The 26,318-nt window shown below is 42.3% G+C and overlaps 3 protein-coding genes across 5 annotated transcripts in view; 2 read left to right on the forward strand and 1 right to left on the reverse strand.

Annotated features, from left to right (window-relative positions):
- Positions 1-25,610, forward strand: part of LOC140278845 (NACHT, LRR and PYD domains-containing protein 3-like) — a 228,296-nt gene extending 202,686 nt beyond the window's left edge. Inside the window, exons 13-15 of one of the 3 annotated variants that reach the window (XM_072376858.1) lie at positions 23,739-23,900; positions 24,643-24,689; positions 24,816-25,492. In XM_072376858.1, coding sequence (XP_072232959.1) covers positions 23,739-23,900; positions 24,643-24,689; positions 24,816-25,375 — 769 coding nt within the window. In that variant the 3' untranslated portion in view covers positions 25,376-25,492. Of the gene's footprint in view, positions 1-23,738; positions 23,901-24,642; positions 24,690-24,815 lie in introns of all 3 variants that reach the window. The other 2 variants (XM_072379201.1, XM_072379288.1) reach the window with 2 other exon arrangements.
- The window catches only part of LOC140294513 (protein NLRC3-like), a 1,060,349-nt gene that overhangs the window by 387,069 nt on the left and 646,962 nt on the right, over positions 1-26,318 (reverse strand). The gene's annotated exons all lie outside the window — the stretch shown is intronic.
- Positions 5,291-20,388, forward strand: LOC140294561 (protein NLRC3-like). The gene is made up of 10 exons (XM_072379598.1): positions 5,291-5,301; positions 5,365-5,497; positions 5,700-5,796; positions 7,238-7,303; positions 10,179-10,233; positions 13,211-13,342; positions 18,188-18,266; positions 18,429-18,636; positions 18,784-20,123; positions 20,365-20,388. The coding sequence occupies exons 1-10, from the start codon at positions 5,291-5,293 to the stop codon at positions 20,386-20,388; spliced, it is 2,145 nt and encodes a 714-aa protein (XP_072235699.1).

Consider the following 26,318-nt stretch of genomic DNA (forward strand, 5'->3'; position numbering starts at 1 on the left):
CACTAGCAATTTCATTGCTGGAGAGCCGGATGTGGGGCAGCTCAGCACTCAGCGCATTGTCACAGGTCTCCACCTCACTCTCGTAAGCCTCATCTGGCACATCTGGATCATGCTGCCCAGGCTGAAGCACCTCCTCCTCTGGATCCGGCCCATCGTTCACGATGTCTGCGAGAGAAAAAGGGCCCGATTCTCCTGTACTCTGACTAAACAGGTATTCCAACCCCAGCAGCTCATTAGAGGGGACATCAGCGGGAGCCTGGAAGTTTCCCTCCACAGTCTCTCCGAACAGCTGCAGACAGCGGGTGTTGAGGCGGTCGATAAGCGGTGCAGAGTAGATTCTGTGGTGCCGTCCTTTTCCCCCAAACAGTGCATCAGAGCGGCGGTCAGAATTCCACCGTGCAATGCCACTTATCAGATAGAGCTGATAGGGCCGGGCTGCGCAGTGGGGACCTGAACATCACAATAAAACACATGAGATGACTCACAGTGACACGTGTGACATTTTATAAATATCCACACTACACCTGTGTACCTGGGAGCATGTTGGGCAAAGTTTTGTGGAATCCTTCCAGGCTGTTGTTGCCACGCAGACATTTGTAGTAGGGCACATCCACTTTGTTGATGGTCGCTGTACGCGCCACCCTATACATGTAGATGTCTGGAGGATCCTGGATGCACTCCAGGTGTCGCTGCTGCGCCGCCCACATCTCATCAGTGGCCACTGCAAATACAAATGACGTACAGACACACAAACCGATTGTTGTGTACACTTTTTTTATGCCACAGAACTAGTATTAATGTTGTAACTTTGAGTGTCAGGTCTTTATACCAGGTGTCTTGAAGAGGCTGACTCCACTCTCATCCAGCCCAGCGGGACCTTTCAGTTCCTCAATGGCCAGGTTGATGAGCCTAAACGTTTCCTGCGCCCCTTGTGTGACCCGTCGCACGTCATGTTTCAGCTGCTCCCTGGAAATAAAAAGGCGGATGACGTCCTCATCTGTCACAGCCTTCAGAGCTGTCAGGTCCTTGGCTCTGACAGCCTTGATGAGGAGCTCCATGTCTGCTCGGCTGTACGCCAGCACCGCCCCAGCAAGTGCAGACTTGAACTCTGCGTACTTGGAGTGAGACTCTGTGCGGACGGCTGCATCAAAACGGTGAATCCAGTGAAAGATGTCCAGACGCACAACCATTCCACTGTCCACCCAAGACTGGAACAAAGTCTCCACAGCTGTTGGGCCCTGTGCACGGCAACAGCCACGGTCCACATACAGGATGCTGGGGACAGGTTGGTTGGCCAGCCGAAACCTCTCCATTACTCCACGGCACATAGGTCCCAGCTTCTCTGTGGACTCCTCACAGGTCAGCACAAAAGTCACTATCTGGGAGTACTCATTTCCAATGCTGGTGAACCTGAGCCGTGACCCTCACCAGACAGCTTCTTCACTACCTAAAAAACATTTGGAGTTTGCATCCCAACTTAGTTGCTTGTTCTTCTATAATTTAACAGTGCATGACAATATGTTTATAATAGGAAATGTGTTCTGTATGCCACAATCTATGATTGCGTTTTGATTTACATACTTTCTTGGTGGAATCCATCTTTAGCACAGTGCCAAAAGTGGAGAGGATCTGGCTCCTGTAGTCCTGCACGTTGTCGGCCTCTGCCAGCAGGAAGGCGTGGCGCAGGAGCCGTGCAGACGGGAGATCTCTTGGAGGAGGCGGAGCCTGAAATGTGTGACCTACTGCAGAAACAATCCCTCCAGGTTTCACTAAGCTCATAAGGAGTGTGGTGTACAGGTCTTTGCACTGAAGGTGCTTCTCCGTGTGGTTTTCCTGTATCTGACGCCACACCTGGACCATAGTGTTCCCTTCGGTTCGGTCCCTCAGAAGACGCACAATATTCTTGTCCACACCACGCCTGTTAGTGGAGGAAAAATTGGTAACTTTAGGTCGGTTCGAATAACTTCTTTAAAGACTGACACGTGCACACACGATGCTGAGTGAACTCAGGCAGGGAACACAGCTTGATGTGCCTCGCTCAGTTGTGTTATAATAACAGGATCCCACGCAAGCCACCGACCTGTTGTGCCACCTTCTCCACCCCTGGCTGACTTTGTGCAAGGCCCACAGCACAGGACCTCCGTCAGCATCGTGTACCAGTTGGATACGTCACAAATGTGACGTACCTGGACTACAGATCAGGGAACAATATATAATAACAATAATAACATATAACAATATATAATCAAATCAAGAGGATTTTCAAGGAACTTTTGCATGTTTAGATACAATGTAATCATTATTCAACCATGATGTTTTTACTCTAACACAGCTGAATTGAGTTATACCCGGTGGTGGTAGCCAGACTTGTACAGGTACACATTACGACCCTTTCCAACACACTCATCGCCACGAGGACACTTCAGGGAACATCTCCAGACTCCTACAGGGCGCCACACAAAGACACGGCTGCGGAAAAACAGGTGTGGTACAGGCAGAGCACCTCCGACGAAGCCTGGAGGTTCTGGAGGGGAAAACCACATGCGGTCTGACTTCATCACCCTTCGCCTCTTGAGCACACCAGTGATGTCCTTGTAGAGTTGAATGGCAGTGAAGAGACCTCTCTCTGTGTCCTCCTTTAGCCATGAGATGTCAGCTGCTGGAATGCCGTTTGGGTTTTCCCAAAGACGTACCCAGCCCTCTAACTCCACCTGTAACACGCACAACACGTACAAAGCAAAGTTGTTTTTATCATTTGTAACATGCAATGATACGTTATGTTTGCATTCACTGTAAATGTTACTTACAGGTGAGTCACTTAGAGGTGGTTTCAGTGGATAATCCTCGCCTTGGGATGCGGACGGGGCTTCAGTTGGCTGTGCAGCAGCCGGGATCCTGGATATGTACTTCTTGTGTGGCTGCTTGGATGGTGCGGTGGATTCTGGCTGCTTGGATGGTGCGGTGGATTCTGGCTGTTTGGATGGTGCGGTGGATTCTGGCTGCTTGGGTGGTGCGGTGGATTCTGGCAGCTTGGGCAGTGAAGAGGGGTGAAAAAGCCTTTGGAAGACACTGGAGTCTGGCTGCTTGGATGGTGCGGTGGACTCAGGCAGCTTGGGTGGTGCGGTGGACTCAGGCAGCTTGGGTGGTGCGGTGGACTCTGGCAGCTTGGGCAGTGAAGAGGGGTGAAAAAGCCTTTTGAAGACACTGGAGTCTGGCAGCTTTACCTTGTCTCTGAGACCTGACTCCTGGGACTGGGTAGAGTCTAAAAATGTATAAATTTTTTTATCTTATATTATGACTTATTTACATAAAACGACTTCATATAAATTGACTGATGTGTCTTACTTACGTTCCACAGCCTCGCATGCAGCTACCATCTCAGCTTCATCACCGGGCCATAATGAAGGACTAGACTTAGAGGTGCTTTCCTGCAGTTGCTGGACAATAAGGCAGTGTAACAATCAGAATGTATGATGTACCACGTTTCAGTTACCAAACACACACAAGCATACTTACAACACTAAACACTCACCTATTTGAGTATTTGTTATTTTCTGTGTAATTCTAACCTTTCTCTTTCTGAACACTTACTTTCTCCTTCTCATAAATATACTTTCTGAACCTCTTCATCGTCACACTTGTGATGTGGGTCACCGGTGTGTTCAACCACCTCCTCACTGAGCTGTAGGCCTTCTGTGCTCTGTCTCTCTCGCTGTCAGTGAACTGCTCTGGCTTTTTCTTTATTCTTCCATGCTGACTGTAGAGCTCCCACATCTCCTGAAAGCTGCTGTCCTCGAAGCCTTTCTGACCATAGATGCACCTGTCGATGTTGGCCTCAAGGACAATGGAGACTTGTGGGAAGCTCTCTGCATACTCAGTGAGGAAGTCTTTCACCCACTGGTTCACTGCTTCTCCTCTCTTTTGTGTGCTTGCCTTCTCTACCCTGTGCTTGTCAATTATGCTGGAATGATATACATTACCTTAATTCAAACAAGCATCATTTATATCATCTGACTGTGACAAACAGATTAGTTATTGAACCAAGAATGAAACAGATGTGTAAACATGCCACCAAATTTGTCTTAAATCTAAAATGCTTACTACTTCATGTAGCCCACATCGTTTGCCACAAGCCAGTGGAACGGTGCATTCTTGTATTGACCGAACGGCACTGGCAGCTTTCCCAGGCACTGCTGACGGGATGGAGCAGTGACACCCTCCGCCTGAAGGAGCTTTTCTGCGTGGGCCAGGGCAGTGGCTTGGTTCAGCAGCTCCGGGGGAGGTGTGGGGAAGACCAGCCTTTTATCCCGATAAAGACGGGCCTCTTTGCTCGCCATCAGAATGGCCTGTTGCCGATTTCCAGGAGCATCTGGGTTGGCAATGCGGATTGTGGGGTTTGCCATCTAGATAGTTAAACAATGTTATTCTCCAAAGGGAAATTTATTGGAGCAGCAATTCATATTAGCAGTAAAGTGGCATTACATCTTGATATTAAATGTCTGTCTGCCTATCGAGATAAGATAAGAACTTTATTAATCTATTAATTTATCAGTGCTATTGAGAGGTTGTATTGCACCAGATAATGAATGTAATTGTACAAGGTAGTAATAGTAATGATAACACTGAATAGTGACAATAATGAAAAGTGAATTAATATTGCACATACAGTTAAAATATTGCACATTGTACATTGCACATGATATTGAATGTCTATATATCTGTTATACACACACATGTATAGCTGATATGTGGGATATATATTGATATATGTGTATTCCTGTATAAATATATGGAGAGAGAGAGATTTATGTGTGTATGCACACACGCGCGCACAAAAACATACATACATACATACAAGCATACATGCAATGCATATATTTGGTTTGGTTGACCCCTTTAACACGATAACGACTATAAACAGACGTTTCGGTAATATGAGTGTAAGAAAGAAAATGTTTATGTTTAAAAAGCGTCTTCAGTTATAATTTACGACGACTTTTTACTGAGTGGGAGAAGCTTCTTATATTTACCTTTCAATGAAAAGGTTATCACAGAAAAACACTACGGTTAACTCCGTCAAATTTGTAGCAAATTACCTTTCTGTTTTTCACTTCTTTAACAGATAAACTGTCGAAGTCGTTAGCAAAAACAATGTCCAAATGTCGCTCGCACCGTCTCTTCGCTTTCTCTGATATGTGATTGGCTGCCTGGTGAGTCCGGCGAAACTATTGGTAGTCTACGGTCAAAGTTCGGTGAGCCACCTGATTGGTCAGTTGTCTACGGTCGCGTTATGACATCCTGGTGAGTCCGGCAAAGCTATTGGTAGTCTACGGTCAAAGTTCGGTGGGCCACCTGATTGGTCAGTTGTCTACGGTCGCGTTATGACTTCCTGGTGAGTCCGGCAAAGCTATTGGTAGTCTACGGTCAAAAGTCGGTGGGCCACCTGATTGGTCAGTTGTCTACGGTCGCTTTGCACGACCGTAGAACGGACACCTGCGTATTCCCCAAATGTGGGAATGTCAACTGCTTAATTTGTGGTAGTGGGGGACTGCGTTCGCGCTCTCCCCTGATAAACTTGTTTAAAGAAAAATATAAATTCTGAGAGCTTAAGGTAGAAACAGTTACATGGAACAGTTTTTCACATCAGTTTACATCGATTCAATCTTGATTCTTTACTTGTTTTATTTTGTTCACAACAGATATTAATTGTTGGGGAGACTGGAGCAGGGAAAAGCTCCAGTGGAAACAGCATCCTGGGAAGAGATGAATTCACTGCGGAGATCAGTCCGTCCTCAGGTAACACAGAAGCTCCACTCTGCTTTGGGATTTTAGCTTTTAACTGCAGAACTGTTCATATACAAGCTTAACCAGAGGAAAGTGGAGTTGAAAGATGAGACTATTGTGCGAATTAGTTCTTCACGTATGTTTTTAAAATGTGTTCAACTGTCGACAGCCGGCTTTATCACTTTATGTTTATGCATTTAGCTTTTATCCAAAGCAACTTACAAATGAGGATATAACGATGCAGCTAACAGCAAAGCTAACAATAAGCTACATAGAAGGAACACCATTAGCCAGGCTCTGTCAGAGGTGACAGTGTAGAAATGGAGTGCAGGCATAGAGGGAAGCACAGTTTAAGTGGCAGATTAAATTTATACACCTGAACAGGGACTTGAACCCTGGATCCTCAAATTAGACGTCTGATGCTCTGCCGACTGAGCTGAAGCAGGGGAGGAATAGTCTGTATTTGAGGCGGAAGAAGAGGGAAAAGGGGGAAGGAGAAAAATGAAGGAAAAGAAGACATTTTGAGAAAATGAGTGGAAAAAATGGAAGGAACTTGTAGTTATTTGTGTTTCTGCTGTCCATTTCAAGTAAAAGCACACAGTCTGGTGTATTCATTTGAGAAATCTAAGCAAACTTGACTCTCTGCTGTAGAATAGTGCAGGAGGCTCTCGATCCAAAGGTTGCCGGTTCGATTCCACCATTGGACATGAGACAAACTTTTACCAAGTGTTATCAAATGTAATTTTTAAATTTCTGAATTGAGTACTGCAACAATGTAGTCGTCTTCTATGAATGAGTTGAAAAAAACTGAAGACACTCACTAAAATGTAACAAATTTATTACTAATTTCACACACACACAAACACTCAGAAACACGTGTGAAATTAAACCTGAAGCAATAAAAACAGGAATAAATTAAATTCAAAATAGAAAAAATAAATGACAAATAACAAATAAAGTAAAAGAAATAAATGAACAAATATAGAAAATAATTAAATTTAGGAAACATTACAACAAGAGCAACAAGAGTACAATAATAATAATAAAATAGAATGAATAAAGAAATGATAAATACCAAAATAAAATACATACAATAAATAAACAAAAAATGGAAAATGTTTAAAGTTATTAATTTCTTTCTTTATTAAGTCATTTAGAACAAGAAACAATATAAATAGAAAAAATAGAATAAAAAGATAACTAAAACAAAACAAAATAAATACAATAAATTAACAAAAGAAACTAATTAGAACAGTAAATTAAGACATTTTTTTTCTTTTAAAACTATTTACATGCATATTAACATGTAAAGAATGATCTGAAACCATTTTTTTTCTTCCTCCCTCTTTCTCCTCATCTCCTGCATCCATTCTTCCAGAGACATTCTGTTATTTTTGGGACAGTATATATTCCCATAATACTGCCCATGACCATTTTCTTTTATGCGCGGCAGGTGGCACTGACGGCATTAGTTTTTTTCCACTGTGCGGGTGCACTTACGCTCTCCGGGTTGGCGGAGGTGAGGGCAGGGGACCAGACGGCACAATCTGTTTGTTTCCAGTTGGGATGACAAACACAACTGGCACAATGAAGGGGCTTAAAAGTACAGGAGCTGGAGGTGGTGGCTTACTGAACACCTGCCTCTGAGCTGCTGACTTCTGCTTATCCACTGCCTGTCCAGCTGTACTCTGGGGAGTCAGGCAGGTTGACCCCTTGCAGCAGAATGCTACTGTCCTGCCTCTTCAGCCTCTTATTGCGCCACTGAGTCAGTGTTGTTTGATTGCACTACTCTGCAGTTGTTTGATCAGTTGTTTTAATGTGGAGATATTTTTATTGCAGCCAGCGTCCTACTCGGATAGCAAGGAAACATGAATCAAAGTTTAATTTTGGTTAACTCCGTCAGTACCGGTCGTCAATCAATTTCCACCGGTTGAGTCAACATTCATTTTGCGATTGAAATGTCAGCGACGTCTTCGATTGAAAATGAAACGTTTATTCAGTGTTGATTTGTCAACGTTGGATGCTGAACCTGTTCTATATTTCTGCCGGATGCCGGAGCACAACGCAGCAACACTGCACAGAGCAGCTCGCGCGGGACAGGAAGTCGTGCGCAGAAACAAAATAAAACACCCCGTTCATTTTCAAAATAATAATAATAAATAATTTTCTGTGGTAACTTGCCCTTACTTCAGGAGTCACCATAATGGTCCTTCAAAAAGCCTCAGAATGCCCCATTTTTACCTCAAATTTCAAAAGCTCTGCAGCGCCCTCAAGGTTTTTTAAGATTTCTGACACATCTGAAAACATGATGTTGAAATGGAGTATTGTTTTCATTTCTATCAGTTTAGTATTTGACTGTGTTTATAGATTCACGAGTTTTATTTGTCACATACATAATCATACATAGTACAATGTGCAGTGAAATTTTCTTTTTACCTGCTACCAAGAATTAAAGATAAGAATTTAAATATAAATATGTCGAAAAAAAAGAACTTGGCACAATAAGTCCACACAAAATAAGAGAAAATGCTTCAGTAAAAAAGTGTCGAGTGTAGGGTATTAAAATATAAGTGTAAAAATGTACAATATTAACAATATTATTGACGTTAGCATTAAGGTGCAGGTGAGTGAGATCGTCCAGTTTTTTATATTCTTCACTAAAGGGAAAACAGGACAGGGAGGAAAAGGCTGAGCCAAACCAAGCTCATCTTTGGGCCAAGCAGCAAGAAGAGGAGCAGTGATAGAGGGAGAGCAGGTACTCTAAAAGGAAGAGACTATGCCAGACCTGTGTACGTTTTAAAAGTCAGATGTATAATGCAGGATAATTGAAGTATTGTGTAAGATTATAATAGAAATGTGTTCAGAAGCTGGTTTTCCTTAACAAGAGTGAACAGATTAGACACTATCACCAACATGATAGTGTAATAGGGCTTGGGTATCTATTTTAAATACTGAAGGAAATATGAAGCATTTGTATATATTATCCCTCTGTCCCAGGACAGTTCATTCCTTTTTATTCCTAATCCATGACTTGATGAAATTCATTCTCCAGTTTTACATTGTAACTCATTTGCAAATCATTTAGGATGAGGCTGATGTTCTCTGATAACAAACAAAACAAATAAAAGTCATTATGATGTTGTTTTTGATCTTTTAAGACTCTGAAAATGGCCAGATTTAAATAACGGAATTAAAAAAATTTCCAGGGGAGCCCCTGAACCCGACTAGAAGTTCTGACTCATGACCTCAGTATTTTTTGGGCCCTGCGTACGGCCCTGGCCTTGTGTTATTTCACCATTAATCAGTGTTCCAGCAGTGGTGGAACTGTAGAAAGGATCAATGGAGATGAAAGTGTGCATCACAGAACTCGAGCCCAGCTGCATATTCAAGCTCTTAGAAATGACAGTAAAAGCAATAATAACAGAGCGAGATGCTTTGAAGATGCTTTTAGCATCAATGTGCAAATGAATCTGAAACCAAACCCAGTCCAAGTGCTCAGAGACCAGCGCTCATCCAGTTCCTGCAGCCAATCCAGTGTCAGGATACAGCAAAAGGTTGAAAAAGAATCTGTTCCCCAGTATGAGAGATGACCTGCTGAGCAGAGAAAGGCACATTTGTACCAGCAGCAGCAGAAAAGTATGACCTACTGATAAATGTGTGGGCGAAATGGCCAGATGAGTTTATTCTTTTTGTGTTCACATCATAGCTGCTAAATTGTGTTAAGTTTAGTGTTATTTAAGTGGGAAATGTTCTTTTTCAGCGCTATTTTTCCATATTTTGCAAGCTATTACGTTAAATGTTTCAGTTTTCCTGTTGATCTTGTTCTCTGGATTTCTGTTCTTTTTCATCTTGAAATTAGTTCACTTTTGGACGTCAGTCAGTTTGCTTCCTGTTTCATTTTGTTTGCTCAGTCCCTTGTGCATTTTATTTAGTTCTGCTTCTGCTTCACTCCTGGTTGCTGTTACTGATTGTATTAGTCATCGCCGTAGGGCTGCTCATTGAGTTCTGAATGAAGTTCTCATTCCTCTGACTCCTGCATGTGAATCTGGGTCCTCCTTCATCTACGAGCCGGTTAAGTTTAGATCACTAGAATTACCAGAAGAACCATCCTGGATTACTCGTCTCACTGATGTTCCTGTTTTGCACATGAAGGACCACAATAACTGCACAATCAAGTCCACATGTAGCAACAAACTGTGGGGTAGATAATCATCAGCAGAGAGCCACACATGCACCTTCTGATAATTTTTACATTTTCATACCCCACTAAAGCCACTTCACTGCAGAAAGAGACAATTCTTTACATTTCACCACCACTCAAACACAACTCAGCTCACTGAGGCAGAATATTGATCCTAAGCTGAATAAAATCCTCTCTGTGGTCACTCTGGAAGAACACAACTGGCTCCAGTTCCAGCACTGGGAGAAGTTTGCTGCTGATGGTTTGATGTGAGAGCTGATAGAAGAGTCATGGACAGTTAGAGATGGAGCTTTGCTCTGGCTCTCATGTTCCCCACACAGTGGTTTTAGTGTCCTCACACTGATCCATGCTGCTGAATTCACATCAGCTCACACACACTTTCTACCTTCATCTGCACCTCAGCTGCAGCACGGTGATGCCCCTCAGTATATTTAAGATTTGTTAAAGCTGTACTCTTCATATTGGACCCTTAGGTGCTGTAACCAGAGATTATTGGTGGTTACACACATGATTTAAAACCCTTCCCTTTGTATTATAAATATATTAATTATGTTGATCCCTGTTGATCTCCAAATAAAGTTAAAGTGTGGAGTCTGAGGCAGAGGAAGCTGCTGGATTTCTACCATCAGTCCAGTAGATGGAGGCATGGAGCTGCAGCCCAGCACACACAGCATGATTCTGATGATGATGAAGCAACATCTCCCAGTTCACTTTGACTGGAAGCTTTAGTCACCTCAACATTTTGAAGACTTACGCTTTAGTTTTTAGAGGATTTTTTAACAGGAAATGCGAACAATGACAAAACTCTAAATGTTTGTTCTTAAACTACTTGAACTAAACCAAAAAGGAAAGAGGAAACAAGACTAAATGTTTTCCACTTGGATTAAACACAACAATAAAGTAAAACAGGAAAGTTACTGAAGACAAAGCTCAGACTCACAGTTTGTTCAAACAGAGCGTTAAAGAAGAGGACTCTCCTCTCCACAGACTGAGGCACAGCTGAGCTGCTGCCTGCAATGAGTCACAGCTCCACCCCTGATGGGGGCAGGGCAGGTAATAGGTGGGGATTTTCTCACCAACAGCAGGATTTGTTAATATTATTCACAACAATGGAAATAATTCAACATCACTTCTAAAATTATTCATGTTAACCACATGTTTTTATCAGTTCCTACTCAAAATGATAAATAAATCACAAACTTTCACACGATTCACATCCAGCCCATAAAAGTTTATCATTAATCTTATTTTTATTATCTTGTTTTGAACACTTTTGATTGGATGTTTGCTGTCAGAAACATTTAAAGTGTTTAGCTGCAGTCCAGCAGCTTCTATAAGTCACAATAACTTCACCTGATTCTCTGACATCAAGTGTTTCCACCTCACCTGTAACTCATGTACCAGCAGTGACCACTGAAAGAGATGAATTATCACCAAACATGAGTCAGCTTTGGTCCTGAATGCAGTACATTGAAAGCTTTTTCCCTCACACACAAACTGGGAAAAAAACACTTTTCAGTTTGCCTTGAAGTCTTCACCAGAGCTTTGGTTCCAACGACATGAACAAATTAATCATTTTCTTCAGTTTTTTATGTCCAGGCGCTGATCAGTGATCGGACTGAGGGCTTCAGCTCTGTTTAAGCTGTTTGCTCTGCAGGTTAATTATTGGTGAATTAAAGTCATATAAAGCTGCAGCAGCTGACCTCTGATCACTTTAAGACTCTTTTATGCTTTGCAGAGTTTCAGAGTGACGGCAGCCTGCAGACACAGAGGACTGATGTCGGAGAAGCAGCAGAGGATTTCCTCTTCTTCCACACAGACCTGGTCCAGACAGCAGAGAGCTGCAGAGGGAAGAAGTTCATGGAAGAAGCTGAGTAAGTGACACTTCACATTCATTTAACAAAGTCTCCGAGCAGAGAGAGATTTCCTCTGCTGATGAGACACAAGTCATGTGAGCTGAGAGTAAACAGCAACAATCAGTGTGTGTTGATGAGGAGCTGCAGCTTGTTACCAACATGAAATGTTTCCCACTCAGTCTGCTGCTGTTTTCTCCTCCAACAGAGGACAATAGACTGTTTAACTTTAATTTGACTTATTTTATAATACTTATTTTATGAAGGATCATAATTCAGGTGTGTCTGGAGCCTCTGTGTGTGATCATGTGGACTCATCAGTGAATAATATTTAACAGAGAGGAGTGAGCGCCCCCTGGTGGTTCCTGTCAGACTGCAGTGATCCTGCAGGATGGATTTCTGGAGTCCTGCTGCTACTTATCTACAGTATAGCTGTTCATGTCAGTTCAGTCCTGCATTCAGCCCATCAGTGTTTCAGATATCAGATGTATCATCATGCTGCAGGTTCAGATAATCAGTGTGTGTCACTGAATGGAAATGCTTCATCATCATCATCATCATCATCATCATCATCATCATCATCATCATCATCATCATCATAATTATGATGTCTGTGCTGCTCCATGCCTCCCTCCAGTGGACTGGTGGAAGAACAGCAGCTGATCTTTTTACAGCCCAAATGATGGAGAGGAGGATTTGAGTTGATGTGCAGATGAATGATTTGTGTTTCCTCTGCAGATGAAGGTAGAAAGTGTGTGTGAGCTGATGTGAATTCAGCAGCATGGATCAGTGTGAGGACACTAAAACCACTCTGTGTGGGGAACATGAGAGCCAGAGCAAAGCTCAGAGGTGAGATGACCATCTCTAACTGTCCATGACTCTTCTCCATGTCAGAGCTCAGCACTCACATCACCAAACCACCTTTATTCACAGGAAGCAACCTGAACCAGAACCAGAACCTGAAACAGAACCTGAACCTGAACCAAGCTGTGTGTCCTTTAAGTGCAATGAGTCAATGGATCTACCTCTTTTATTCAAATCAGACCAACATCCATCCTTTAAGAGGTGAGCTGAGTGTAAATGTTGTAACAGAGTAAAATGTAGCAGAGTCAGTTTGAACAGTTTTTATTCCAGCATGTGTTTAATGTGAGCTCAGCTCTGTTTCACATCCATTTCTCCATTGTATTGGAAATGAACATTTCTTCAGTCTATGGCAGTACATGTTGTGATCTTTTATTCACAATTGCTAATAAATGGATCCACCAAGTTTGTAATTATATTTTTGTCTCACAGAATTGATCAAAACAACTTTGTTTCTGGTAGAATTTTATGGAAAATCTTGACTTTATTAAAACAAATCTTTTTCTTTCAGGATCTCTCCAAATTTTCCAACTGAATTTCACATTGAACCTGAACCTGGACCCAGCTGTGTGTCCTTTAAGAGCAATGAGTCAATGAGTTTTCCTCTTAACTTCAAATCAGACCAACATCCATCCTTTAAGAGGTGAGCTGAGTGTAAATGTTGTAACAGAGTAAAATGTAGTAGAGTCCGTTTGAACAGTTTTTATTCCAACATGTGTTTAATGTGAGCTCAGCTCTGTTTCACATCCATTTCTATGTTCATATGTGAAGCGGTGCGTGTTGGATGTTTTCCACAAACACAGCCTCCATCACCTACCGTCACATTTAAACTTTGCTCATCATAATAATAATGCAATATATTTCTGTCTGTCACACATAGGAAATCTAAGTATTGAGTCCACTTTGTGCTGGAAATGAACTGTTGTACAGTCTGTAGCAGTAGATGCTGTGATCATTTATTCACATTTGCTAATAAACTGATACACCTCTAACTAAACAAACACATGTATGAGTTCATAACAAAATTGTGGACATCCACAACCTTTTCTTCTGATTGTTTTATTTTATGACAACACACACTTCAACAGCAAAGAGAACAGCAGACATTCTGCATCAGAGGTTTGAATCAAACAGCTTCACCTGTCTGTAGATATAAAGCTTGTAATACTTGGCACCACATCTGGAACCCTGACTCTAGTTTCATGGATGTGAACATCTGTGTGTGATGGAAGACTTAGTTTATTTCCATAGAAATGATCTCTTATTCTGTTACTTTACAAAAGCAAAACGGAGGGTTTATGATCTTTGCTTATTATTTATCATTTACTGTTCTCAGTGTATTTTAGGTTTATTATTTAGTTTTATTTCAAGATATTTAATTTAAATGGTTTAGATTAAATTCAACATGTGACATTTTGAGTTGATCACCTTCTGAGTTTTGACTGTGTTCTGGGTGCAGAGAAGATTATAATCTATGTTTTTTAATCAGGAGGAAGCTGGAGAGTGCTGAACCCAGCTGGTTATCCATGAAGAATACTTCCATATCTGACAGATATGGATACCAACAGGTAGCACAGAGGTAAGAAAGATTATCAAAATCTTGGGCTGTCATAGTTAACGCATTGATCGCGATGCGATTAATTAAAAACAATCTTTTTTGATCACGATTAATCGCTGAATTAGAGATTTAAATTGAATAAAAGTCACTAAGAGTTCAGAGTTCTGAATCTGATGTGTCTAATAACTGCAGTTTTTCATTCATTTAACTGTCATTAGGCCCTGTTCTGTTTTCGTTTGTTGTCTACTACCTCGTCAGGTTTAAGATCACATTTTTGTGACATTTTATGTACTGTCCATCCATCCATTATCTGCCGCTTCTCTGGAGGTCGGGTCGCGGGGGCAGCAACTTGAGCAGAGAAACCCAAATGTCCCTGTCCCCGGCCACTTCCTCCAGCTCTTCCGGGGAGACCCCGAGAGCCATAGTCTCTCCAACGTGTCCTGGGTCTTCCCCGGGGTCTCCTCCCAGTGGGACGAGCCCGGAACACCTCACCAGGGGGCATCCTAACCAGATGCCCGAGCCACCTCATCTGGCTCCTCTCAATGCAGAGGAGCAGCAGTTCTACTCCGAGCCCCTCCCGGATGACTGAGCTTCTCATCCTATCTCTAAGGGAAAGCCCAGACACCCTGCGGAGGAAACCCATTTCGGCCGCTTGTATTCGCGATCTTGTTCTTTCGGTCACTACCCACAACTCGTGACCATAGGTGAGGATGGGAACATAGATTGACCAGTAAATCGGGGATCTTCGCCATCTGGCTCAGCTGCTTCTTCACAACGATGGGTCGGTGCAGAGCCCGCAACACTGTGGACCCGCACTGATCCGTCCGTCAAACTCCCGTTCCATCCGTCCTTCACTCGTGAACAAGACCCCGAGATACTTGAACTCCTCCACTTGTGGAAGGATCTTATTTCCGACCCGGAGAGAGCATTCCACCCTTTTTATGTACTGTACTTTTTAAATAGACATTTCAAGTGGGTCTACAATGCACGTTTTTATTAAAAGACATTTTCTTTGTGTTTATTTGATTATAACTCTTAATATAGTACGGTGTACATTTTAGGACATCCTCAGGATCAGGCAATTCAGCGTCATTCCTCAGATGAAAAGGTGTCACCCTCGCACCAAAAGGCTTCATAAAAAAACTTTTCACAATGAACGGCCTCAGAAAAACAAATGTCACACTCAACGGCATCAGCTCAAACGTTGTCATTTAAAACAGCATCAGCTCAAAAGTTGTCAAAATCCTTTAAGTGTTTTGACAAGTAATTTAGTGTACTGAAATTGTAACTGTCTGTGCAATTTATTGAGGTATCGATAACTTGTGTTAGTCTGTCTGGTTTTTTTTTTTAGTGAAAGTAACGCACACCACAGTTTATGGAGGTGCTGGTGAAGGAGCAAACATGGATAAAAGGAGGACGCCGCACACTCAACTCCAATTTTTGTATTTGACGTTTCAGACAGCAACAAGGCCATTGTCAAGTCATGCATGCTCATATAGCCAATATGAGGAGGTGCACTGTGTGCAATGCCACTAATTGCATGCAAGGCAAGGTGAAAGAAAAAAAAGGGGAAAAATAATAATAATTGACTCCTAACTGCAAAATGAGAAATAAAGCAAACCAATGATAATGGACTGACAACACATCAACATCAATAAAACAAATATTTGTACATAAGTCTTATTCAGAAACAGTAAGTTTACACATTTCAGCATTGTGTATACTTCTTTGTGTGGGGGCTGACATCTTCAAAGAATGTCTGAAAAAGATGTACAACAAGCAAAATGTTATTGCTCAACCACAGTGCGACATTTTTAAATAAAGTTGGGTGCATGCCATTTAGGAGAGAGTGGGTAAGATTGACTTTTCATTGTCAAGATCACTAAATCCACACAGTTATATTATATTTTAATTAAATTGCGTCTGCTTATTTAAATTATTTAGTGTATGGGGCAGGCGTCTCAACTTACCCTAGAGATATTAATTACTTTGTTACTATCTACTCCCCACAGCTAAAACGGTGCACTTCCATGCAAGGTCTACTGTTGTAGCTCACAGATAGTACCACAAGTCACATATAAAACAACATAGCCTAATGTCATCTGCCGCTCTTTTAGTTGATTACTCGCCGGCTCTGTTGTAAACAAATGCACATGGCCAGGAGGTGGTTTAGCAAAACTGCGCAAAAGTGACTGGACTTTCATAGTTCCCCTTTGGTTCACATCAAAGAGCAAATTTTAGAGACAGATTTGCGTTGTGAAAGAAAGAAAAACAAAATAAAATAAAACTTACGTTCGTGTCCTGTTCCAAATATGTCTAGGATCTTTCTGTTTGGAGCGGTTGCCATTGCAGATTCGGTCGCAAGTCGATGGCGAAGTTGTCTCTGGTCGACATAATTTATTTCCGCGATCAAACCATGGATTATATTACATCCATGGGTCAAACCCAGACCAAAGACTATCATTGCCTAGACTTTGCACCCGTGACATTTTTTCCCGGTGCCGTTTTACAACCTTTTAGCTGATGCCTTTCAGTCTGACGTTTTTTTTTCCTGATGCCGTTCAGTGTGACAACTTTTGAGCTGAAGCCGTTTTATGTGAGAACTTTTGAGCTGATGCCGTTGAGTCTGACAACCTTTTAGCTGATGCCTTTTTAAATGAGAACTTTTGAGCTGAAGCCATTTTAAATGAGAACTTTTGAGTTGATGCCTTTTTAAATGAGAACTTTTGAGCTGAAGCCGTTTTAAATGACAACGTTTGAGCTGATGCCGTTGAGTGTGACATTTGTTTTTCTGAGGCCGTTCATTGTGAAAAGTTTTTTTTATGAAGCCTTTTGGTGCCAGTCTGACACCTTTTCATCTGAGGAATGACGCCGAATTGCCTGATCCTGAGGATGTCCTAAAATGTACACCGTAATATAGAGTTTAATCGTGAGTTAACTTTGTAAAAATGTGATTAATTGCGATTAAAGTAATTGATTGTTTGACAGCCCCATTAAAATCATAACAAAGTGCTGCATCAGATTAATTTTGAGAATGTTTCACAAAAAGCTGTTTACATGTTTACCTGTGCTCACTAAAATTAGTCTTATACAATCAAACACTGACCAGCTCCACTCCAGGGCCTTTGTTCATGTGTTCTTCAACTGGAAGGAGGAGTTGAGATTCACAAAAATTTAATTCTGGACAAAAGATGTGCATCCTTCAGCATGTTGTTAAAAGTCTGAGGTACATATCCTGGCAACAAAGACAGACTGATCAAATCCAATATAGAGATCTTCTTGAACAATCGATTAGGTCTAAAATACAAGTTGATGATTTAAAAGAAGCTACTGTTGTTGTTAGCAGACCCCGAAGGGGGACTCAGAACAAACTGGAGGGATCATATATCCCATTTGGCCTGGGGTCACCTCCAGGATCCCCCAGGAGGAGCTGGAGAGAGTTGGAGAGAGGGATGAATGGGTTTTACTGATGGACCTGTTGTGTCCATCACATGTAAGAGATGACAGCATAGAGGATGTTCCCACAGCGGCTGTGTTCTTCTACCACAGCAGAATGTTGTCTAATGCATAAATAGATGGTTATATTAACAATGGTCCTGTGGAATTGTCTAAAGCTAGTGACATCTTCAAGTTCTGTTTAAAGCAAAACAAGAAAAACAGGCACATAGGCACATGTTGAATGACTGAAAACAACTTGTGAGAATATCTTGGTGGTCCACATCATTAAAAAGGTCAATAAAAGCACAATAAAATAGAAGCTACTGAAGCTCCACTGAAATACAGACAGAAATTATATTTCACTGTTAATAGTAGTGAGAGCAATCTTTGACAGAGTTGTAATCAACAATCTAACTAATAGGACCTTTACCTTGTGTTTGTCTCTGTGTGGACAGACAGAATGTGAGCTCATTCTTCATGATTCCTCCACAGAGTGGACCAGCAGAGCTCAGAGGTTCCCAGTGGTCAGTCTGCCCAGCAGCATCAAACACAGCTGGACTCCATATTTATGGTCTGTACATATACAACAACTACTTTTCCATCTATTCTGTTCACAGTCATCTCCATGCTGCACTTTGTAGACCAGTGGATTGTCAGTGTGTCCAACATGGATCTGATGTTTGGCTCCATGATTGCAGTCTGATTGGCTCATTCATATAGTATTCTGTTCCAGCTGCTGGAGGACAACATGGTCACTTTTGTGAAGGAGGAGCTGAAGAAGATCCAGAGGGTTCTGAATCCAGATTACCCAGAATGCTTAGAGGGTCAGAGGGAGGATGAGGATGAAGAGCAGAGGAGCAGCAGAGAGGCATTAGTGAAGATCACAGTTCACTTCCTGAGGAGAATGAAGCAGGAGGAGCTGGCTGACCGTCTGCAGAGCAGTAAGAGGATTTCTCTAAAGATTTAACCTGCTGGATAAATGACACATTTACTGATGTCTCAACACACAGAACAACACATGTTCAAATACTCATTCTTTACAGGGTTGAAATATTTATTTACTATTGTTACTCTTTGTGTCCATTCAGAATTTTGTGGACGTAAACTTAAATCTGCTCTGAAGAAGAAGTTCCAGTGTGTGTTTGAGGGGATTTCTAGAGCAGGAAACCCAACCCCTCTGAATCAGATCTACACAGAGCTCTACATCACAGAGGGAGGGACTGGAGAGGTCAATGATGAACATGAGATCAGACAGATTGAAACAGCATCCAGGAAAGCAGGCAGAGCAGAAACAACCATCAGACAAGAAGACATCTTTAAACTCCCACCTGGAAGAGATGAACCAATCAGAACAGTGATGACAAAGGGAGTGGCTGGCATTGGGAAAACAGTCTTAACACAGAAGTTCACTCTGGACTGGGCTGAAGGCAAAGCCAACCAGGACATCCAGTTCATGTTTCCATTCACTTTCAGAGAGCTGAATGTGCTGAAAGAGAAAAAGTTCAGCTTGGTGGAACTTGTTCATCACTTCTTTACTGAAACCAAAGAAGCAGGAATCTGCAGCTTTGAAGAGTTCCAGGTTGTGTTCATCTTTGACGGTCTGGATGAGTGTCGACTTCCTCTGGACTTCCACAACAAGGAGCCCCTGACTGATGTTACAGAGTCCACCTCAGTGGATGTGCTGCTGACAAACCTCATCAGGGGGAAACTGCTTCCCTCTGCTCGCCTCTGGATAACCACACGACCTGCAGCAGCCAATCAGATCCCTCCTGGCTGTGTTGGCATGGTGACAGAGGTCAGAGGGTTCATTGGCCCACAGAAGGAGGAGTACTTCAGGAAGAGATTCAGAGATAAGAAGCAGGCCCGCAGGATCCTCTCCCACATCCAGACATCACGAAGCCTCCACATCATGTGCCACATCCCAGTCTTCTGCTGGATCACTGCTACAGTTCTGGAGGATGTGTTGAAAACCAGAGAGGGAGGAGAGCTGCCCAAGACCCTGACTAAGATGTACATCCACTTCCTGGTGGTTCAGGCCAAAGTGAAGAAGGTCAAGTATGATGGAGGAGCTGAGACAGATCCACACTGGAGTCCAGAGAGCAGGAAGATGATTGAGTCTCTGGGAAAACTGGCTTTTGAGCAGCTGCAGAAAGGAAACCTGATCTTCTATGAATCAGACCTGACAGAGTGTGGCATCGATATCTCAGCAGCCTCAGTCTACTCAGGAGTGTTCACACAGATCTTTATAGAGGAGAGAGGGCTGTACCAGGAGAAGGTGTTCTGCTTCATCCATCTGAGTGTTCAGGAGTTTCTGGCTGCTCTTCATGTGCATCTGACCTTCATCAACTCTGGAGTCAACCTGATGGAAAAACAATCAAGGTCTCAGAAGTCTGACACACTAAAAGAGACTCTCTTCTTCCAGAGTGCTGTGAACAAGGCCTTACAGAGTCCAAATGGACACCTGGACCTGTTCCTCCGCTTCCTCCTGGGTCTTTCCCTGCAGACCAATCAGAGTCTCCTACGAGGCCTGCTGACACAGACAGGAAGTAGCTCACAGACCAATCAGGAAACAGTTGATTATATCAAGAAGAAGTTCAGTGAGAGTCTGTCTGCAGAGAGAAGCATCAATCTGTTCCACTGTCTGAATGAACTGAATGATCGTTCTCTAGTGGAAGAGATCCAACGTTACCTGAGTTCAGGAAGTCTCTCCACAGATAAACTGTCTCCTGCTCAGTGGTCAGCTCTGGTCTTCATCTTACTGTCATCAGGAAAAGATCTGGATGTGTTTGACCTGAAGAAATACTCTGCTTCAGAGGAGGCTCTTCTGAGGCTGCTGCCAGTGGTCAAAGCCTCCAACAAAGCTCTGTAAGCTATCATCATTCAAAAACACAGCTGTCTTTCCAACAGGAGAAATAAATAATGTATTACTTGTCACTTTGTTATTATCTGTTCAGGCTGAATGGCTGTAAGCTGTCAGAGAGAAGCTTTAAACTTTTGTCCGCAATGCTCAACTCCCCGTCTTCCAATCTGAAAGAGCTGGACCTGAGTAAGAACAACTTGAGAGATTCAGGGGTGAAGCAGCTGTGCGTTGGATTAAAGAGTCCACACTGTGAACTGCAATCTCTCAGGTTCGAATGCTTTGATACTGTCTGATTTTACATTATACCAACTGATGGTGTTATAAAAGATGAAAATATCCAGACTGAATAGAATATTGTAGAATAGAATAGAAACATTTACCTTTCAGTAGCCTGTCAGTAATTGAGCTTTTCAGTGCAGTCTTGGTGTCATTTATGGGATGAGAAACATTGTCCAGGCGTGATCATAGCTTGGCTAGCATTCATCCTTCAAATCCCCCTCAGCGTCTTCTGACCATTTCTTCACTCTGTGTGTGTGTCAGCTGGATTTAATGGGTAGCAGAGGGGGTGTAGAGGTGACTGTTGTTGAGATGATTGTGGAGTTGGAGGTGGGGTGGGTTAGATGACAGGAGCTGCAGTATGGTTGATCCTACTGGAGAAGGGGCAGGTGACTGATCAAACTTGCTGAATAAATGTTTGGATCATTTGTTTACCATTCTCTGATTATGACTGTTTCTGCAGACTGAGGAGCTGTAATCTTCCAGAGATAAGCTGTGAAGCTCTGTCCTCAGTTCTCAGCTTCCAGTCCTCCAGTCCTTCCAGTCCTTTGACAGAACTGGACCTGAGTAACAACGACCTGCAGGATTCAGGACTGAAGCAGCTGTCTGTTGGACTAAGTAGTCTACATTGTAGACTGGAATCTCTCAGGTCAGGATTCATCATCCAATAGTACAGCTTATGAATATTGTAATTCTGGTTTACATAAGTAAATAATTAGATGTCTTGCTGTTTAATATAGCTGAACCAAGTAATTTCCCTCCCCAAAACGGTAGCAATTGTTTTCTACTTTGGAAATGTTTTTGAATATATATTGTAATTATTTTCTCACTTTTGAAACAATAATTTAAGTTTCTCTGGAGTCATTCAATGATTTTTGATGGGTTTTGTGTCTGGTCCTCAGGGTGAAAACAGGGCTCTTGGTAATCCATCTAACTTTTTATTGAGCAAAATTTCCCATCTTCTCTGTTGAACATCTTAAAGGGGAACTCCGGTATTTTTAAACCTAGACCTTATTTCTGACATGAAATACGTTTATCTATTCACCGAGAACAGTTTGGCGAAAGTCGGCGTCCTTCGGAAGATATTTAGATCCGCATATATCCATGTAACGGGAGAGAGCAGAGCATAGACAATACAGCCTCTAAATAAGGCATTGTGTCTTTATTTCACCAATACTTTAAGCTGAATGAATGAACGAACGCATACTATTGGTCTGTTAGCACATAGACAGAGGAGGGGGAACTGGGTGTGCCAATCCCCAGTGTTGCAACTTGGCTCTAGGGATATGGAATGTCACCTCGTTTGTAGCAAAAGAGCCTGAGCTGGTGTGTGAGATGGAGCGGTACCAACTAGATATAGTTGGGCTCACCTCCACACAGAGCTTTGGCTCTGGAACCAAACCCCTGGAGAAGGGCTGTACTCTCTAATACTCTAGAGTTCCCCATGGAGGGAGGCGGGTGTGGGGATACTCACACACCCCTGGCTGAACGCTTCTACACTGGAGTTCCCCCCGGTGAGCGAGAGGGTGCACTGCGGCTGCAAGTCGCAGAAAGGAAGGTTCTGACTGTTGTTGTGCATATGCACCAATCTGCCGTTCAGATTACCCATCCTTCTTGGATTCCATTGTTCTTCTGTGGGACTTCAATGCCCTTGTTGGGAATTATGGAGTGATCAGGATAGATGTGATTGGGATGGCTGGCTTCCTGAACTAAATTCGAGTGGTGTCTAGTTTTTGGACTTCTGTGCTGGAATTTTCTCTCCGGGTTTAGGATGAGCCCTTGCCTCAGGCGGGTCACTTTACTGCAGCTGTAGGTCGCAGAAGGGAAGGATTTGGCTTTTGTTTGTGAGTATGCACCAAACTGGCTGTTGTGTTCTGGCTGTTGTTTATCTCTCTGAGTGGCATCCCACAGAGGGTGTCACCTGGGGATTCCTATGTTCTTCTGAGGATCTTCAATGCCCATGTTGATAATGACATGGCATGACCTGGAGAGATGTGATTGGGAAGAACGGCCTCCCTGATCTGAACCCCAGTTGTGTCTCATTTATGTGCGAGCTATGGATTGTCCATCACAAACAGTAACTCTTCAGTAACTCCAAACCCCTTTCAATTAATCTTGTTCCATGAATCTAGTGACAACTGAATAAATTGGTGTCCTGTGCTGGTTCTACTGAGAGGGGCCTGATAATTGATTTTCTGATTCTACTTTTAGAAACTCTGAGAGCAAAGTATTCTGTTGGGAAAATTTCCAACTAGATCTTTAAGATGTGATGAAATCCTACTCAATAGTCCTTCTCCGTATTTCCACATCCGAGTTTTAGCTTCAGCAACCACCGATGCTGCAGCCCTTTTAGCAACTCAGTGTCCCCCAGGACAACCAAGCCCGAAAGGTCCCCTTCTTGAGCTTGATGGGTTCCCTCAACACTCGCATCCACAGGTCCTCCAGTTACAGCCACGACAGGCACTAACAACCTTCAGGCTATATCTTTTGGAAGCTGCATCTGCAATGTAGGTCCTGAACATGTACCATTCAGATTTCATGTCTCAAACCTTCAAAGTAACTTTAACTGTTACCGTTTCATTAAGGTCTTTGAATCGCCCTGTGTCTGATTCCTCCCCTGAGGCCGATTTACTCAAACCCCTCCACCATGTTAAGGTGGTGATTCTACGAAGGGGGTGTACTGTTTCATTTTGTGCAAATATCAAATATATATTGCATCAAGGCTTTTTCTGTCACTTTAACAGCCTTATCTGAAAGATTCATGAGGAACATGAATATAGAAGTGACCCATGTGTGAATGTTTTAACACTGTCACTTTAACAGATTGATGAAGCTATTAATGTTGGGTATCTCATGTGAAAACAGTGTAAGAGTTTCAGCCATGTATGTTGTTTTGTATGTCTGCAGCCTGTCAGGCTGTCTGATCACAGAGGAAGGCTGTGCTTCTCTGGCTGAAGCTGTGACCTCCAACCCCTCCCATCTGAGAGAGCTGGACCTGAGCTACAACCATCCAGGAGACTCAGGAGTGAAGCTGCTGACGGCTGCACTGAAGGAGCCACACAAACTCAGGTATGGAGAGGCCTGCTGCAGCATATTGGTAATGTGTCTTGAACAGATACAGAACCAAACTTTTCTACCACTTGAAAATATCTTGAAAGTAGGAACATTTATATTGAAAACACTGAATTGTTTTTTGACTACTAAGACACTGTTAACATTAATTTCCCCTGTTAATTGCCCTCAGGTGCCTTTTGTTGAGAAGTTGTATGATTCTTAAAGTATTTATACTACTTACTTGAGGGTGGATGTGTCCAATTACATAACCAAGGTACACCTCAGTCTTGGCGATGTGACATTTGTGTGCATTGATGACTAATTCAAAAATTTGGATCTGTTGAGAGACATCAGAGACATCATTAATTAATGACTTTGTGTTTCAATCCCACTTAAATGCTAAGATAAAGACTGTAATAAAATGCCAACACAAGCAAACCTGGGATAGTAAATGCAGCAACGTTACGGTGGCAGTGCTAAACTAAAACAACATGAGCACATGTAAAAGAAATGTTAATGGATAAGATGTGTCAGGGAAAAGTGGTGAGTAGATGAGATCTCACACACTTTGTTACAGTCAGTCAAGATTAAATGAAAATTTATTAAAATTTTCAACTGTGCTCCATTCCAGTGGATGTATCCAGATGTTTTCCTGGTCCTTTCTCAGTGCAGAACAATGTGTGTGTGAGAGCCATATAATGTCCATGTTTGCATGCTGAAAGAGACTGTGCTGCTCTGACCCCCCTCCTCCTTTCAGGGTGGAGCCTGCTGGAGAACGATGGTTGACACCAGGTCTGAGGAAGTGTAAGTGTGTTCTTCATCTGATTCATGACATCCAACCATCTTCACACTGTCACATCACTCATTGATCAAAGTGAACAGATGATAGATCAATAACTGCAGCTGGATTGTGTTTGTTCTCTCCATCAGATTCCTGTCAACTCACAATCGACACAAACACAGTGAACAGAAACCTGGAACTGTCTGACAACAACAGGAAGGTGACAGATGTGGTGGAGGTTCAGTCATATCCTGATCATCCAGACAGATTTGACTGGTGGCCTCAGCTGCTGTGTAGAAATGTTCTGACTGGTCGCTGTTACTGGGAGGTTGAGTGGAGAGGAGGAGTTTATATATCAGTGAGTTACAGAGGAATCAGAAGGAGAAGAGAAAGTGATGACTGTGTGTTTGGACAGAATGATCAGTCCTGGAGTCTGAGCTGCTCTGATGGAGGTTACTCTGTCTGTCACAATAAGAGAGAAACACCCATCTCCTCCTCCTCCTCCTCTTCCTCCCCCTCCTCCTCCTCCTCTGTCTCTCACAGAGCAGCAGTGTATGTGGACCGTCCTGCTGGCACTCTGTCCTTCTACAGAGTCTCCTCTGACACACTGATCCACCTCCACACCTTCAACACCACATTCACTGAAGAACCTCTGCATCCTGGATTTGTTGTCTGGTACAAGTCTGTTTCCTCAGTGTCTCTGTGTTGAGTATAAAGAGTTTCCTCCTGTCAGAGAATCACTGTTGAACAGATAGTTCAGTCTGTACATGTCTGTCTCTTTCACTCAGAAACACCTTTTCAGATTCATGGATTCAATCAGTTTCTGTTTGTAACTCTTCTAAATGATTCCTTGGAAACTTCTTCCTCTTGCAGTCCTTTAAAGATGGAAGCTGCCATTCTTCCAGGATGTTGGAAAAGAGAACCGAAATGATCCTTTACAAACAATATTTTGACTTTAAAAGTTGACAGCACTTGCTTTGGATTGAATGTTTGTGATCAAATAAAAATGCTATCGCTTATTCAACACAATTATGATAAATAAAGTGAAATAAATTAAGAAGTAAATTTGATATTAGCTTTGATATTATCCATTTTACTATTCTTTTATGTTGTACTGGAGACTCTGGAGAGTTGTACAGTAGTTGGATTGTTCCAGAATTGGAGGATAATTTAGGCTTTAAGAACCTGTAATACAGAATTTGTGAAAGTGAAGGATAAATGCAATCATCTAAATAAAGGATCAACTTTTCAATGACTTTGTCATCTTTCTGTAAAAAATGTCCAGTTTCTTTATGTCAGAAACCGGCAGGACACAGGACACACATGCAGGATCTTTTCAGAATAAGAAAGTTTATTTATAAACTTCTTAACAGGTGTTCCCAACAGAGAAACAAGAGTTATGAAAAATCTATGACACTGGTCTCAATAACTAAGGCAGAGATAAATGCCAGTATAAAACTTAATCAAATAAAACATTCACTCCACTCCAGGAGGAAAACAAAAAACTATAAAAGATTATTATTTAAATTTAGCTGCTCTCTCACAAAGAAAAGCTCTCCGTCTAATGGAGGATCTAGAAAATTCAAAAAGGAACGAGGTCATGCAACCACTCCTATAACGGAGGTGCTAATAAACTTACAAATCAAAGTCAC

This window comes from Leuresthes tenuis, unplaced genomic scaffold, assembly GCF_036924035.1.
Source record: "Leuresthes tenuis unplaced genomic scaffold, fLeuTen1.0.hap1 SCAF_1, whole genome shotgun sequence".
Taxonomy (NCBI): domain Eukaryota; kingdom Metazoa; phylum Chordata; class Actinopteri; order Atheriniformes; family Atherinopsidae; genus Leuresthes; species Leuresthes tenuis.